A 17359-nucleotide genomic window follows, 5' to 3' on the forward strand; every position below is an offset into this window, starting at 1 on the left:
GGCACAAAAATCTAACTGAGGCTTGGAGGAGGGTCATAGGGGGAGGAGCCAGTACACACCACCTGATCGTAAAGCTTTACTTTTTGTGCCCTGTCTCCTGCGGAGCCGCTATTCCCCATGGTCCTTTCAGGAACCCCAGCATCCACTAGGACGATAGAGAAATACCGAGCGAACAACTCGGAATGAGGGCCATTGATCACTAGTTGTACAAATAATTTTGTGTTAGGGTTTGTTATTTTATTGCGATACTTCATACATTTTATGAGTAAGTCACTGGACTGATATGAAATTGAACATACGCTGGCTAGCAGAGCGTACGTATGTATTGGAGATGTTCGTCTTTCAACCGCACATTCACTTACAACTGAAGAGGAGTAGCTGGTCTGTAATGGTGCTTTTGCATGTAGGCAATGGTTCTGCAAGGACACACCAATGGCAATACAGCCATAAGCCTAAACGTGCATTTCAGATATCTTTGCTACCTAGTACAGGCTGGTGCAAGCGCACACCGATGACAACCGGTAGCAAACTGAAGGAACAAACAGAAGACTAGCATGCCACAATGTACATACAACACTGTGGGGATATACAGTTTACCCATGCACGCAATATGAGAACACCTTAGCCCGTTTCTGTTCAGCTCAACATGAGGCCCATAATAATAATAATAATAATAATAATAATAATAATAATAATAATAATTTTATTTATATAGCGCTCTCTCCAATAGGACTCAAGGTGCTTAACAGATACATAGCATAATATAGTGCAGAAAATAATGAAGTACATTTTCATAAAATACAGAAGCATGAAGATACTAAAAAGGGACATTATGGAAATGCTTGGGTAAACAGGAAAGTCTTGAGTCTACTTTTGAAGGATTCTATAGTTGGGGGCTCTCGCACTGTGCGGGGAAGTGAGTTCCATAGAGTCGGAACCGCATGACTAAAAGCTCGACGCCCGCATGAATTACGGGAGAGTCTAGGTACTGCTAAAAGTCCTTCATCTACAGATTGCAGTAATCGAGTGGGGCAGTATGGGGTCAGAAGCTGCTTCAGGTACCTTGGGCCCTGGTCATGTAATGCTTTGAAAGTCAGTAAGCCAATCTTGAAGATGATTCGCAATCTTACAGGCAGCCAGTGAAGGGAGTAGAGGATGGGTGTTATGTGGCTAGAACGGGGCTGGTTGGTTAACAACCTGGCAGATGTGTTTTGCACCAGCTGTAAGCGGTGCAATTCTTTTGCTGGGAGACCAAGGTAGAGGGCATTACAGTAGTCTAATCGAGATGATACAAATGCATGTATGACTTTTGGCAGATCATCTGAGGGAATTAAGTGCTTGATTCTGGCTATGTTCCTCAGGTGAAAGAATAAGGATTTGATTGTGGCTGATATCTGATGTTTAAGTGTCAAGCCACCATCCAGGACAACACCAAGATTCCGCACACGAACACTGGTCTGTAATTCTGAATCCCCGAGTGTAAGTCCAGTTGGTTGGCTATGCTGCGGTCTTGTCCTTTGATGTTGCCGTCGTATCATAAGGACCTCTGTTTTATCTGGGTTCAGTCGCAGCCAACTGGCACTCATCCACTCCTGTAGCTCAGCTAGACAGCCATTTAGGGTTGCTATTGGGTTATCAGTGCCCAGGGCAAAGGACAAGTACAGTTGTGTATCATCTGCATAGCAGTGGTAGACCAGGCCATGGCACCTGATTATTTTGCCCAATGGAAGCATGTATACTGCAAAAAGCATGGGGGATAGTATAGAACCTTGTGGGACACCCCATGGCAACGGCACTGGGGGTGATGAGTATAATCCAGACGATACTCTCTGTGACCTGCCTGTGAGAAATTATTTGAACCAGCTTAGGACTGTGCCATCCAGGCCACAGAAATGTATCAGTCGCTCAATCAGAAGCCCATGGTCCACGGTATCAAATGCTGCCGAGAGATCCAGAAGGATTAATATTGAACAGTCACCTCTGTCTCTTGCCATCACACACACACACACACACCAGGGCTGTTTCAGTGCTAGGTCTTCTCCTGAATCCTGATTGGAATGGATCATAAATATCATGGGCTGTCAGGCGGGTTTCCAGTTGTTTTGCAACCACTTTCTCAATAACCTTTCCTAGGAAAGGTTGGTTTGATACCGGTCTGTTGGTCATGCAGTCAGGATCTGAACTAGGTTTTTTTAAAAAGCGGTCTAACAATTGCTTCCTTTAGGGGTCCAGGAAAGATTCCTGCCTGCAAAGAGCATTGAACAATTTTTGCAAAGACAGTACCAATTATATCCATACAACCTATTAGAAGCTTGGTTGAGGCCGGGTCCAGATCACAGGTGGTGGGACGCAAAATCCGAGCAATTTCAGCAGTGTCCTTTAAATCCACTGGGTCAAAGCTGGTCCATGAAGGCAGGTAGCTTATATTGGCAGGCTTTGTAGTTTGGCACTCCTTTGATGGCACTGTGGAGATTCCAGCCCGGATGGTGGATATTTTATCTGCAAAGAAGTTTTCAAACTCGTTGCATCTTGCCTGGGAGAGGGTTTCATCAGTCTGCAGGCATGCTGGCTTGTAAAGCATCTCCACTGTGCGGAAAAGTTGAGCTGGCCTATTGTTTGCTGCTGTGATCTCATTTGACAGGAACTGTGATTTCTTACGAGTGATTGTCAATTTATATTCTTCGTTATGCTTTACTAGTTTTATTTTGTCATCCACTAGGTTAGTCTTCCCCCATCGTCTTTCCAGCCTACGCCCCCTTTTCTTGAGCTCACTAACACTGTTGTCGAACCATGGAGCTTGACGTTATGGTTTACGAGTTCTTATACGCACAGGGACGATAATATCAATTGCAGCCATAACATCCCTATTATAATAACGGACAGGAACAGGGATCTTCACAGGCACCCAGTATAGCAGAGAGATCCAGATTTGCTGCAAGAGCCTGGGGAGTCATACCCCTCCTTGGACGATACCTGGTCAACTTCATGGGCAGAGATTTTATTTGAGGGGTTGCAGCTGAGAACCAAATGGAGTAGTGGTCTGACCAGATGACTGGGTTTATTTTTAGGTCAGTGACTTCTAATCCAATCTGAAAGACAAGATCGAGAGTGTGACCACTTTTATGTGTGGCAGAAGGAATGATCTGTGTGAAGCCCAGATCATTCATTGTACACAGGAGGTCTTGGCCAAGGCGTGAGAGCTCATCATCCACCGTGCATTGAAATCCCAGAGGATGAGCCATCTTTGAAGTTCCAGGACCAGGCCAGCAACAGTGCCTGCAATTTCTTGTAGAAATATCTTTCCATCTCCAGGGGGCCGGTAAATGAGAAGTACTCTGAAACCTAATCCTGTCGAACTCCGGGCAGCAATGCACTCGAATGAGCAAGTAATTTCAATAGGGTGGACCCTAAGTTTAAGTTCTTTTTTGAAGCAGACGGCAACCCCGCCACCCCTGCGGTCTAGTCTTGGGTTGTGGATGACAGAGTAGTTTGTTGGGATCGCAGCCTCCAATATAGGTGCTGTATTTTCATCAGTCACTATTGCATCTACCCATAGCAATTGAATTACCCTAGAGTATCTGATAGTTAGGCTCATTTCTGAATTCAGAACAACATGCGGGTCAGCTGATGAAAACAATTGAAGTGATAAGAGTTAAGCTTGCGAATTCAGTCATAAAATTTGCATCACTGACCACAACCATATAATTGGGAATAATGAATGCTGACAAATTCAGAATGTACTGGCTTACATAGAAGTTACAGATCTGAATGTATAGCAGAGAAATAGCTGAGAATATGAAGGACAGAATACATGCACAGACATTTTTCTTTTTAAATGTAAATAAGCAGCTTCTTCGAACAACTTTTTTCATCCAATAATCCCAGTCCTACTACTTGCATGATTTCATTACCACTACCATGACTTCCCTTAGCAACAACTCTCCTATGCAAATCACAACAAATACTACACTGGCTATATTTTAAGCTACTGCTACAGTATGTTGGAAATGAAATACACATTCTATGCTGAATTACTATAGAGTCCAAATGTTTGGTGATAGCAATTTTATTTTTATTTTATCCTTTTTTTAAATGGTAATCCACTCAGGTAGGGTCAACATGCAAATTAATTTCCAAATTCATGAGATGCATGCCCTCTTACCTCATACAACTCCCAAGTCTTGGGTTTTCAAAGACGAGACAGATTTATCACAAATTCCCAGCAACACCTGGATTAAAACTCCTCACTTTGGATAAATGTAAACAAGACTGACAAACTTCCAAAATGAAACTCCTTACCAGTCACCATTTTAAAGCAGTTACACCCCTTTCAGACTAACTTTAAAATACCAGGTTTTTAGCAATGAACACGCATCAACCCGGAATTTCTGTATGTCTGAAAGGCACCAACCCGGAAACCTGCTATTGACCAGGACTTTTCCCGGGTACACGTGTGTAGTATGAGCGGCCGGCGAACGGGATCCCAGCGCCCAGCATACCAGCGCCGGGATCCCGACCGCCAGCAGCGGGGTGAGCACAAATGAGCCCCTTGCAGCCACGATGGCGCTAGTCTCCCTCCAGGGGGGTCGTGGACCCCCAAGAGGGAGAATAGTTGTCAGTATGCTGGGTGTCGGGATTCCGGCGCCGGGATCCCAACAGCCGACATACTGAATACCAGCTGGGTACACAACTCGGGTTAAGTGTGATGCTGCAGGGACAGGAAGAGAGCTTCAGACCGTGCTGCACTGCAAAATACTATATACAGCATATGACAAAGAATATAAATACACACATATATACACACCTAGAGAAATATAGCACTAACCAATCGGGTTACGGCTAGGTGACCGGCAGTGGGAACCCGGCGATCAGCATACCAACCCCAGGGTCCCGGCTGCAGAATGCTGGGGGGTGGGGCGAGTGTGACAAAGCCCCTTGCGGGGGCACCCACGAGTGCGAATAGTCCCTGTTAGTCGGCATGCCCACTGTAGGGCTTTTAATCGCTCGGGATCCCGGCATCACCATGGTGACTGCTGGGATCCCAAGCATCGGTCACATGACCGGATCCCAACCAATCAGCTCTTATCATTTTTCAAACAGCCTATACAATGAGAGTTAGAAGCGGGTTAGTGCTTTATAGCTCTCCATACTTTGATAAATACCCCCTAAGAATCAATAAAACTGTAAAATAGGAGAATCGGTTATTTTTCCCCCTTAGAATGTAACAAGTGACATTTTTAATTGGTGGGAAGGGATAAACCACAAAATGAAGGTTTGAGGTATTGAGTGAGTAATTATATTTTTCCATGAGGACTTGTTTCCATGGTCAGATTTGCTGAGTTAATACTGATCCATTATACACACTCTATTGGAAAGATTATAAATAGGCAAGAAATACAGAGATTATAGCAACATTTTTACGTTATGCATCTTCGTTTTGTGTGTATGTGAATGAAATCCCGAATTGGCTGGAACAGATACAAATGAAGATTCCAGGACTATACATTTGTAGAGGCACCCACACCAACAGCAGAGGAATTGCTGCAAGTTATAATATACATTTCCCTGAATGCTTGGATGTAAAACAGCATTAGAACCTATTGTGAAGTGTTACTAATACGCCACCTCCTCTTTCTAGAGCCTGTACTATGTTTTCATTTTTCCCAGGACCCCACGGTTCATCTCACATTCCCAGCAAAAGCCGAGGCTGTGACTGTGCGTGAGGGATGAGAGCATGATCACTAGAGGTGATACAGCAGCTTCTGATCAGTTCTCCTATACAGTCCTCTTTCTCTGGCCATTCTGAAGTGAAGAGGTGTTTTGATTTTCTTTTGGATACTTTTTAACATAAATCACTGTTTCAACCTAAGAAAACATGCGAGTTCTTTTTCAACAAGTTCTTATTAATGATTCACAGATTGCAGAGTGCCATGGGAGTACCGCAGCAACCAGTCACATGACATATGAGTAGAGTGCCCTTAGAACACCTCAGTATGCTCATCACAGCACAATCAGGTACATGCTTTTTAACACAACATGAGGTTGAAAGAAACAATCAGATTTTAGCACGATAAAACCAGACATCTGACTGGCTGCAGTTATTTACAGCACCTGGCATTACAAATGTATGACTAGCCCAGTAATCATTATTAACTATCAAAATCTGATCAAATAGGGGGGAATTAAAAAGGAAATCTGGTCAACCAATATTAGAAACTGGCTGATATTTGTCTTCAAGCATCCATTGAATAGGAGAAGCTCTTTATTACCTCTTCATTCTGCCTAACCCTTTAAATGCTAGCCTTTCATTTGTGTGAGCGCAACTGGAAAGCATGTTTGCAGTATAAGGAACATGAAACTAACATAGCATTTAAAGAATGTTTTATTTTAAGCTATAGCTAGAAACATTTGTTTTACTTTAAAGATCAGCATCCTTCATGTAGTCCAATCAAATTATTAATAGCAGCCTTAAGAAAAAAAGAACCTCTAGATGGGAAAATAGTTAATTCCAATATTCCTCTTACAGACTGCCACTGTAATTTGTTTTTCCATAGGATTGTGCCTTTAATGTTGGCAAGCAACCAAGCTGTGTAGCAGAATGCTGCTTCTGGATACACAGACTGACCAGATCAAGAGACGGATGTGGAGTTCACAAGTCACTTCACATGAGACTTCATCCGAGTACACTATCCAGAACCAGTAATATTTTTGGGGCCTATGCCACACTGGGGGCAGTGCACCACTTACGCAGGATTAAGATGATACAGAGTTTTGGGGAAGGGGGGGAGGGGGTGCTTATTAGGGATATAGACCATTAATGGTATACACACAAGGTGCACAGCTGAGAATCATATACAAAGGTACTCTTGACAAGAATTGAATTGAAAAACTGTTACAAAACTTACCTGACCATTTTAATCAAATTATAAGAAAGTCAAAACTGTGTTTGGTCAACAATAGTTCACAAACAATCAGATGTAGATGACTGATCAGTCGATGATCTGATTGGCTTTGGTGTGAAATGCTAATCTGAAATAGGTAATTTAAATTCTCAGAAACAAAGGTTAAAATAAGATTTTACTTACCGGTAAATCTATTTCTCGTAGTCCGTAGAGGATGCTGGGACTCCGTAAGGACCATGGGGAATAGACGGGCTCCGCAGGACCTATAGGGCACTTTAAGAAAGCTTTGGACTCTGGGTGTGCACTGGCTCCTCCCTCTATGACCCTCCTCCAGACCTCAGTTAGGGAAACTGTGCCCAGAGGAGATGGACAGTACGAGGAAGGATTTTTGTAAATCTAAGGGTGAGATTCATACCAGCCACACCGTATAACTTGTGATAAACTACCCAGTTAACAGTATGAACAACAACATAGCCACGGTTCCACCGAAAAACTATAACATAACCCTTATGTAAGCAATAACTATATACAAGTCTTGCAGAAGAAGTCCACACTTGGGACGGGCGCCCAGCATCCTCTACGGACTACGAGAAATAGATTTAGATTTACCGGTAAGTAAAATCTTATTTTCTCTAACGTCCTTGAGGATGCTGGGACTCCGTAAGGACCATGGGGATTATACCAAAGCTCCCAAACGGGCGGGAGAGTGCGGATGACTCTGCAGCACCGATTGAGCAAACAGGAGGTCTTCCTCAGCCAGGGTATCAAACTTATAGAACTTTGCAAAGGTGTTTGTCCCCGACCAAGTAGCTGCTCGGCACAACTGTAATGCCGAGACCCCTCGGGCAGCCGCCCAAGAAGAGCCCACTTTCCTAGTGGAGTGGGCCTTAACCGATTTCGGTAACGGCAATCCTGCCGTAGAATGCGCCTGCTGAATCGTGTTACAGATCCAGCGAGCAATAGTCTGCTTTGAAGCAGGAGCGCCAAACTTGTTGGACGCATACAGAACGAACAAAGCTTCAGTCTTCCTGATTCTAGCCGTTCTTGTCACATAAATCTTCAAAGCCCTGACTACATCCAGGGACTCGGAATCCTCCAAGTCCCGTGTACCCACAGGCACGACAATAGGTTGGTTCACATGAAAAGATGAGACCACTTTTGGCAGAAAGTGAGGGCGAGTCTTCAACTCTGCCCTATCCACTTGAAAAACCAAGTATGGGCTTTTATGTGATAAAGCCGCCAATTCGGAAACACGTCTTGCCGAAGCCAACGCCAACAACATGACCACTTTCCACGTGAGGTATTTCAACTCCACAGTTTTGAGTGGTTCAAACCAAGGTGACTTGAGGAAACGTAACACCACGTTAAGATCCCAAGGCGCCACCGGAGGCACAAAGGGAGGCTGAATATGCAGCACTCCCTTCACAAAGGTCTGTACTTCAGGAATAGAGGCCAATTCTCTTTGAAAGAAAATGGATAAGGTCGAAATCTGGACCTTTATGGACCCTAATTTTAGGCCCAAAGTCACTCCTGTTTGAAGGAAGTGAAGTAGACGGCCCAAATGGAACTCCTCCGTAGGAGCAGCTCTGGCCTCACACCAAGAAACATATTTCCGCCATATACGGTGATAATGTTTTAACGTCACGTCTTTCCTAGCCTTGATCAGGGTAGGAATGACTTCCTACGGAATCCCTTTTTCCGCTAGGATCCGGCGTTCAACCGCCATGCCGTCAAACGCAGCAGCGGTAAGTCTTGGAACAGACAGGGCCCCTGCTGCAGAGGAAGAGGCCACGGATCTTCTGTGAGTAACTCTTGCAGCTCCGGATACCAAGTCCTCCGTGGCCAATCTGGAACAATGAGAATTGTTCTGACCCTGCTTCTTCGTATTATTCTCAACAACTTGGGTATGAGAGGAAGAGGAGGAAACACATAGACCGATCTGAACACCCAAGGTGTTACCAGAGCGTCTACCGCTACCGCCTGAGGGTCCCTTGACCTATAGCTTTTTGTTGAGACGGGATGCCATCATGTCGATTTGAGGCAGTCCCCAACGATCCGTGATCTGTGCGAAGATTTCTTGATGAAGTCCCCACTCTCCCGGATGCAGGTCGTGCCTGAGGAAGTCCGCCTCCCAGTTGTCCACCCCCGGGATGAACACCGCTGACAGCGCGCTTACATGGCCTTCCGCCCAGCGTAGAATCCTGATCGCTTCTGCCATGGCCATTCTGCTCCTTGTTCCACCTTGGCGGTTTATATGAGCCACTGCCGTGACATTGTCTGACTGAATCAGAACCGGTTTTCTCCGAAGCAATTCCTCCGCTTGACGCAGGGCATTGTATATGGCCCTCAACTCCAGGACGTTGATGTGGAGACAAGACTCTAGGCTTGACCAGAGACCTTGGAAATTTCTTCCCAGTGTCACTGCTCCCCAGCCTCGGAGGCTTGCGTCCGTGGTCACCAGGACCCAGTCCTGAATGCCGAACCTGCGACCTTCTAGTAGGTGAGCACTGTTCAGCCACCACAGGAGAGATACCCTGGTCCTGGGAGACAGGGTGATCCTTTGATGCATTTGTAAATGGGACCCGGACCACTTGTCCAAGAGGTCCCATTGAAAAGTCCTCGCACGGAACCTGCCGAAAGGGATGGCCTCGTAGGAAGCCACCATCTTCCCCAGGACCCGCGTGCAATGATGCACTGAAACCTTTTTTGGTTTTAATAGGTTCCCGACCATGGCTATGAGTTCCTGAACCTTTTTCGATCGGAAGAAAAACCTTTTTCTGGTCTGTGTCTAGAATCAGCCCCAAAAAGGTCAGACGCGTTGTAGGGACTAGCTGGGACTTCAGTATATTGAGAATCCAGCCGTGTATCTGCAACGTCTTCATGGACAGAGACACGCTGTCCAGCAACCTCTCCCGAGATCTCGCCTTTATGAGGAGATCGTCCAAGTATGGGATAATTGTGACCCCCCTGCCTGCGCAGGAGCACCATCATTTCCGCCATTACCTTGGTGAAAATTCTCAGGGCTGTGGAAAGCCCAAACGGCAACATCTGAAATTGGTAGTGACAGTCCTGCACTGCAAATCTCAGGAACACCTGATGCGGGGGGGAATATCGGAACATGAAGGTAAGCATCCTTTATGTCCAGGGACACCATCCAATCCCCCCCCCCCCTCCAGGCTGGCGATGACCGCCCTGAGTGATTCCATTTTGAACTTGAACCTCTTCAAGTACAGGTTCAGAGATTTCAGGTTTAAAATGGGTCTGACCGAACCGTTCGGTATCGGGACCACAAACAGGGTTGAGTAATATCCCTCTCCTTGCTGGAGATAAGGAACTGTGACAATCACCTTTTGAATATACAATTTTTGGATTGCTGCCAACACTAGCTCCCTCTCTGACGGGGAAGCCAGCAGAGCCGATTTGAAAAATCGGCGAGGAGGCAAGTCTTCGAATTCCAGCCTGTATCCCTGAGAAACAATCTCTAATGCCCAAGGATCCACCTGCGAGTGAACCCAGACGTGGCTGAAAAATCGAACACGTGCCCCCACCAGATCTGCCTCCCCTTGGAAAGCCCCAGCGTCATGCGGTGGACTTTGCAGATGCAGGGGAGGACTTCTGCTCTTGGGAACTAGCTGTGTGCAGCTTTTTTCCCCTGCCTTTCCCTCTGGCAACAAAGGATAATCCACGTACATTCTTGTTTTTATTGGAACGAAAGGACTGCATTTGATAATGAGGTGCCTTTTTTGTATGCTGTGGGGGGACATAAGGTAAGAAATTTGACTTACCAGCCGTAGAGACAAGATCCGAGAGGCCGTCTCCAAACAACTCCACCCCTTTGTAAAGCAAGGACTCCATATGCCGCTTTGAATCGGCATCTCCCGTCCACTGTCGGGCCCACAAGAGCCGCCTAGCAGAAATAGACATAGCATTTATTCTGGAGCTTAATAAACAAATGTCTCTCTGAGCATCCCTCATATACAAGGCAGCATCTCTGATATGCTCTATGGTCATTTGAATGGCGTCCCTATCTAAGGTGTCAATTTCCGTAGATAAGGAATCTGCCCATGCCACAACCGCACTACAAACCCAGGCCGACGCCATAGCCGGTCGAGCAATAGTACCGGAATGATTGTAAATGTGCTTTACGGTAATTTCCTGCCTGCGATCAGCAGGTTCCTTAAGGGTAGCCGTATCCTGAGAAGGCAGTGCCACCTTTTTGGACAAAAGTGTCAGCGCCTTGTTAACTTTTGGCGAAGATTCCCAGCGTATCCTATCAGTTTGTGGAAAAGGATACGCCATGAGAATCCTTTTGGGAACTTGTGGTCTCCTATCCGGAGATTCCCAAGCCTTTTCGCACAAGTCACTTAATTCAAATGAGGATGGAAAAGTGACTTCAGGCCTTTTCCCTTTATACATGTGTACCCTCGTGTCAGGGACAGGGGGTTCCTCAGTAATATGCAAAACCTCTTTAATGGCAATATTCATGTACTGTATACCCTTAGCCACCTTTGGCTGTAATTTTGCATCTTCATAGACGACACTAGAGTCAGTATCTGTGTCATCGATCTGGGATATGGTGCGCTTCTGAGACCCCGAAGGACCTGGCGCCCCGGGGACAGGCATGGACTGGCTACCTGACTGATCCCTAGCTTCTGCCTTGTCTAATCTTTTATGCAATAGATTGACATTTGCATTCAAGACATTCAGCATATCCACCCATTCCGGTGTCAGCGTTGCCGACGGCGACCTGACATTCAAGCACTCCCCCTCCACATTAAGCGAGCCTTCCTCGTCAAACATGTCGACACACGCGTACCGACACACTTCACACACACACAGGGAACCCCTTTCCTGAAGACAGTATCCCTGTCAAGGCCCTTTGGAGAGGCAGAGAGAGAGTGTGCCAGCACACACCCCAGCGCAATAACCCTGGAGACCAACACAAAATGTTTTTCCCCAGCAGCGCTGTATAATATGTAAACCGCCAATTATGTGCCTCCCCCCCCCCCCCCCCCTCTTTTAAGCACCCTTTCACCGTGTGTAAGCAGGGGAGAGTCCGGGGAGCTTCCTCTCAGCAGTGCTGTGGAGAGAAAATGACGCTGGTGAGTTCTCAGGGAGACCCGCCCCCTCGGCGGCGGGCTTCTGTCCCGCTCAAACTTAGTAAAATATGGCGGGGGCTCTTTTATATACATGTATATAGTCTTTTTGCCATGCAGAGGTTTATATTGCTGCCCAGGGCGCCCCCCCCCGTGCCCTGCACCCTTACAGTGACCGGAGTATGTGAGGTGTATGGGAGCAATGACGCACAGCTGCAGTGCTGTGAGTTACCTCAGTGAAGCTGAAGGCTTCTGCCGCCAGACGACTTCTGTCTTCTGTACTTCTAGCTCTGTGAGGAGAACGGCGGCGCGGCTCCGGGGGTGGACGCCCAGTAAGAACCTGCGTTCACCCCCTCTGGAGCTAATGGTGTCCAGTAGCCGAGGAAGCAGAGCCTATCTTTGACAAGAAGGTCTGCTCCTCTCTCCTCAGTCCCTCGATGCAGGGAGCCTGTTGCCAGCAGTGCTCCCTGTGAAAAAGTAGTAAAAAGTAGAAAAAAAAATCCAAACAAAAATGCTTCTAGGCAGAGAACTCTGGAGAGCTCTCTGCAGTGCACCCATCTTGCTCTGGGCACAGTGTAAAACTAAGGTCTGGAGGAGGGGCATAGAGGGAGGAGCCAGTGCACACCCAGAGTCCAAAGCTTTCTTAAAGTGCCCTATCGCCTGCGGAGCCCGTCTATCCCCCATGGTCCTTACGGAGTCCCAGCATCCTCAAGGAAGTTACAGAAATTGTGATAGCAACTGTCATTTCTAAATATGAATATCTTAATAAAAAACTATGACGTGTACCAACACTGAATATGTATCCAAGCATATATAAGGCCAACAGTTCATCGGAAATGAGACAAAAAAAAAAAAAAAAGTGAACTCATGTACAGCCTCTATGGGATTTCTGCTCTTACCTTAAGGTGCATACACATCAGAACGATATCACTAAAATGTGATATAGTCTGCGACGGGACCCAACATCGGTAAGTGCATACACACTTGCTGATGTCGGAAGTGACAAAGGGAGGAGCGGGGGCCATGCTGCATTCGGCCTGTCAAGCCTAGACGATGTCGCGGACAATGTGCGGGAGCGCGCATTGTCAACGGTATCTGTTTGGATGGTCGACCATGTTAAGGTCGACAGTCATTAGGTCGACTACTATTGGTCAACCTTGACGTATGGTCGACACATGAAAATGGTCGACATGTCAGGTCAACACTTTTTTTTTATAGATTTTTTACTTTTTCATACTTTACCATCCACATGGACTACGATTGGGAACGGTAACCTGTGCCGAGTGCAGCGGTAGCTGAGCGAGGCACCATGCCCGCAGCACGGCGAGCGAAGCAAGCCATGCAAGGGGACGCGGTACACTAATTGGGGTTCCTGGTCATGTTACGGAAAAATGTACACCAAAAAGTTTTAAAAATCCATGTCGACCTTTTCATGTGTCGACCTGTCCCGTGTCGGCTATTAGTCCATGTCGACCTAAACATGGTCAACCATTCATATTAGAACCATTGTCAACGACACTGAATAAACACTGTACGATATCATGAACGAAGTGTCCGAATCGGTTACATAGTGCCGATATCGTGCAGTTTTTGTTCTAGTTGTAGGAATTAACTGAATAACTAAACTTCTGTGTAGGAATCGAAAGACGGTCTGGTATGCAATTGTTTGGGCGCCCATTGTTTTATCGCCCCAGCAAAAAAAGGGTATCCGTTCACATGGTCGACCATGTTATGGTCGACAGTCATTAGGTCGACATTGACATGGACACATGGTCGACACATGAAAGGTCGACACATGAAAAGGTCGACATGAGTTTTTTTTTTTTTTTTTTTTTTTTCTTTTGGGGAACTTATCCATACTTTACGATCCACGTGGACTACGATTGGAACGGTAATCTGTGCCGAGCGAATCGGTAGCGGAGGGACGCTGTGCACTAATTGGGGTTCCCAGTCACTTTACGCAAAAAACGACACCAAAAAAGTTTAAAAAAACTCATGTCGACCTTTTCATGTGTTGACCATTTTCATGTGTCGACCATGTGTCCATGTCAATGTCGACCAATAGTGGTCGACCTAATGACTGTCGACCATAACATGGTCGACCATTCATACAGGAACCCAAAAAAAGCAGGTGTAAACGTATAAGTGATGCACACAACGCAAAAAGTCCTGTTTGTGCGCCTAAACGGGAAACTTTCACAACACTGTTATCACACCTTGGCGTGCTGCAAGGAGAAATATCGGCATCAGCACGAGTCCCCGCCGTTGGACTGAATCTCACAGTAAAGTCTGTGTTAAAAAAACAAACAAACACAAAATCGGGTCACGGTTTACAAGGAATCCGAGGGTTACCGCAGCCAAATCATGATTTTTCATCGCAGGAAAGAGGCTATTTAGTTGAAAAACCTTAGTTGAATAACCTATCCCTGCACCGTTGGGTGGGGGGGGGGTTTTGCTGGCAAGTAGCCATAAATTCATGGCCCTTAAAGTGTCAGATTGGAGGAGTCTTTCAATTTGGCCAGGACCCCACATACGCACTACTTGATTTCTGGCTAAAAAATAAACGATAACATTTGTGTCATTATTGTTTATTTTTAGCCTGAAATTGTCCAGTGTGTATGGGGGTGATATTGGTGAACGATGCGCGCTCCCGCATGTCATTCAGCATTTACCAATATTGAGCTGACATGCAGCTCAACCTGTCAATGCAGCTTACATGTTCAGTAATGCCGGCAGTGACGTCACTGAACGGTATCGTTGAACGATAACGTTCAGTGTACGCACTATATCGCTAGTCGTTCACCGCCAGCATTTAAACATCGGGTACTGTGTACCCGCCTTAACTTCCAGGGACATAAGTTATCGCTACAGCTGTTCCTGCAAGTTATCCTTAGTACATAGCAGAGATAACTAATCACAACACAGACCATTAATAATCACATAGGCCCCTTTGCGTTATATATGACAACCCAATTTTCCTTTCGCATTTCATGTTGATAAACGGAGTTTCAGAAATTTACAAATATAAAATGCTGATTCCATCAGTTCATTTGCTGCATAATAACGTTGACCTTTTTTATTTTTTTTTTAATATTTCACCAGGACAAGGTTAACCTGATTTATACAAGGTGCTATGTTAGAGACTTACACACCCTAACAGAAAAAAACACCTCTCTTAAACATAGCAATAGCATTTCACTGTACACAATTGTGGCCGGAACAGATATTTTTGGATTAAGAAAAAAAACATAACTACACAAAAAACATATCCGGAACTTTTTATAGGTCGCTTGTGTAGTGTTGCCCTGCTCTTGCGTTTGCTCTGAACACATAAAGGCCAGGCACGGCGGCTCAGTGAGTGTGGGACTTCCTGTAGACTCTGAGCTGCCCAGGTAGTGTATAATGTAATGTGAATATATTTATATATAAATCAGTGGTGACCCAGATTCTGCCTTACCTGATAGTGAGCTCTGACAGCCATTTTAGGCACGGCGAATCAGGTAGGGGGTGTCAGTGAAATCCAGGTCCTCCCTCGGAGTTACACCCAGTCCAGCAGCTGCTTCCAGGGGCAGCACCTGTGTACAGAGAGAGGATAGGAGTGAGACCCGTGCGCTTCTCCCCTAACAGAGGCGGCAGCAGCAGTGTGTGGACGGGAGGGAAGCGCGGCAGTGATACTGTCCTATGGCAGTCATGTGCCTCCTCACAGAATGAGAACTCTCTCCTGTGCGGGAAGGCGGCGGCAGCCTCCCCTCCTGTACCTGCCCTGCCCTGCCCTGCTCCCAGCCAGGTCGTTACGTGCTCACCTCGCCGCCGTTCTGCGCTGTAATATGATCTGAGCGCCGCACTCACACACAGGGTACAACCCAGGGGAGGCTGTGGGAAGTCAGGCAATGAGAGTGCAGGAGGAGGGGGAGCAGCCGGGTGCTGCTAATAGACCGAAGAAATATTCAAGGAAAACATCGTAAGAGAGAAGTAACAAATAGCAAGTTCACATGCTCGCAGCAGCCGCCCCAGTTTCCGGCTCTGCCCCCAGCAGCACTGCCTCTCATGGCAGCATGTGTGCTCCGTGGGGAAGTTTGTAGTCGGGAATATTAATGCAGCCACAATGAGGGATAAGGGCGTGTACACGGAAGCTGTACCTATGTCACTGTCTGGATAGAGGTAGAGAGTGAGACTGGAGTTTGGTACTTCATGTATGTTTATGACATGTATCATGAAGTCAGTCATGTGTACGCGGGAAACTGCCACCATGTACTATTCCTATTTATCAGTGTAGAAGTGAAAATTTTGTCTGCCAACGGCAATTAGCAACAAATTGCAATAAGGCAGATGGATCGGGAGTCTGAACTTTAGGAAAAACAAGGGGAGATTTATCACATCTTAGAGATAAAGTGGTAAAGTCCAGCGTGTAAAATGAAAGAAGCTGAGTGGCTGATACTTTATCTCTCTTCCAAGGTTTGATAAATCCCCCCTTTCCCAAGTATTCCAACTATCGCCAGCTATATTTTTTGGCACGTGCACACAGTACCTATAAGACATTTTTTCTACTTGCACCACGCAAGTAGAAAAAAATGTCTTATAGGTACTGTGTGCGCGTGCCAAAAAATGGGTGTGGCCAATGAAAATGGGGGCGTGGTACACATGGGGGGGCCAGATACACATATGACCCCAATAGTGCCAGATACACAAATGCGCCCACAGTGCCAGATACGCAAAAGCCCCCACTGTGCCAGATATACAAGGCCCCCATAGTGCCAGATATACATTGCCCCACTGTGCCAGAAATACATTGCCCCACTGTGCCAGATATACAGTGCCCCACAGTGCCAGATATACAATGCCCCCACAGTGCCAGATATACATTGCCCCCACTGTGCCAGATATACATTGCCCCCACTGTGCCCCCCCCCCCCCTGCTCACCGCTGTCTCTGTTTTGTCGCTGCTACGTGAGGGGAGGAGAGCGCAGCGTCTCACCTGCCCCTCATTGCTCGTGAAGTCAGGTGAGGTGTCCGGCGGTGGGAATCTCAAATGAGGCGCCGGTTTGTTAGCCAATCAGAGCTTGCGGACCGGCAGCTAATCAGGAGCCGTGGCTGTCTCTGTTCTGTCGCTTCTATGTGAGGGGAGGAGAACGCAGCTCTTCTCCTGCCCCTCATTGCTCATGAAGTCCGGTGAGGTCTCCGGCGGTGGGTATCTGAAATGAGGCACCGTTTCGTTAGCCAATCAGAGCTCGTGGACCGGCAGCCAATCAGGAGCCGTAGCTGCCGGTCCGCGAGCTCTGATTGGCTAGCAAACCGGTGCCTCATTTCAGATACCCACAGCTGCCGGCGCGGAGACCGTACATCACCGAGTATTGAGGGGTA

The 17359-nt window shown here is 46.6% G+C and overlaps 1 protein-coding gene across 2 annotated transcripts in view; it reads right to left on the bottom strand.

Moving 5' to 3' along the window:
* Positions 1–16238, bottom strand: part of LOC134896408 (tight junction protein ZO-2-like) — a 113639-nt gene extending 97401 nt beyond the window's left edge. The window contains exons 1-2 of one of the 2 annotated variants that reach the window (XM_063913916.1): positions 16138–16238; positions 15456–15573 (exon numbers count right to left, since the gene is read on the bottom strand). In XM_063913916.1, coding sequence (XP_063769986.1) covers positions 15456–15479 — 24 coding nt within the window. In that variant the 5' untranslated portion in view covers positions 15480–15573; positions 16138–16238. Of the gene's footprint in view, positions 1–15455; positions 15574–15801; positions 16092–16137 lie in introns of those variants that run through there. The other variant, XM_063913915.1, reaches the window with a different exon arrangement.
* Between the last annotated feature and the right edge of the window lie 1121 nt (positions 16239–17359).

The sequence above is a fragment of the Pseudophryne corroboree genome, chromosome 1 (genome assembly GCF_028390025.1).
Source record: "Pseudophryne corroboree isolate aPseCor3 chromosome 1, aPseCor3.hap2, whole genome shotgun sequence".
Lineage (NCBI taxonomy): Eukaryota > Metazoa > Chordata > Amphibia > Anura > Myobatrachidae > Pseudophryne > Pseudophryne corroboree.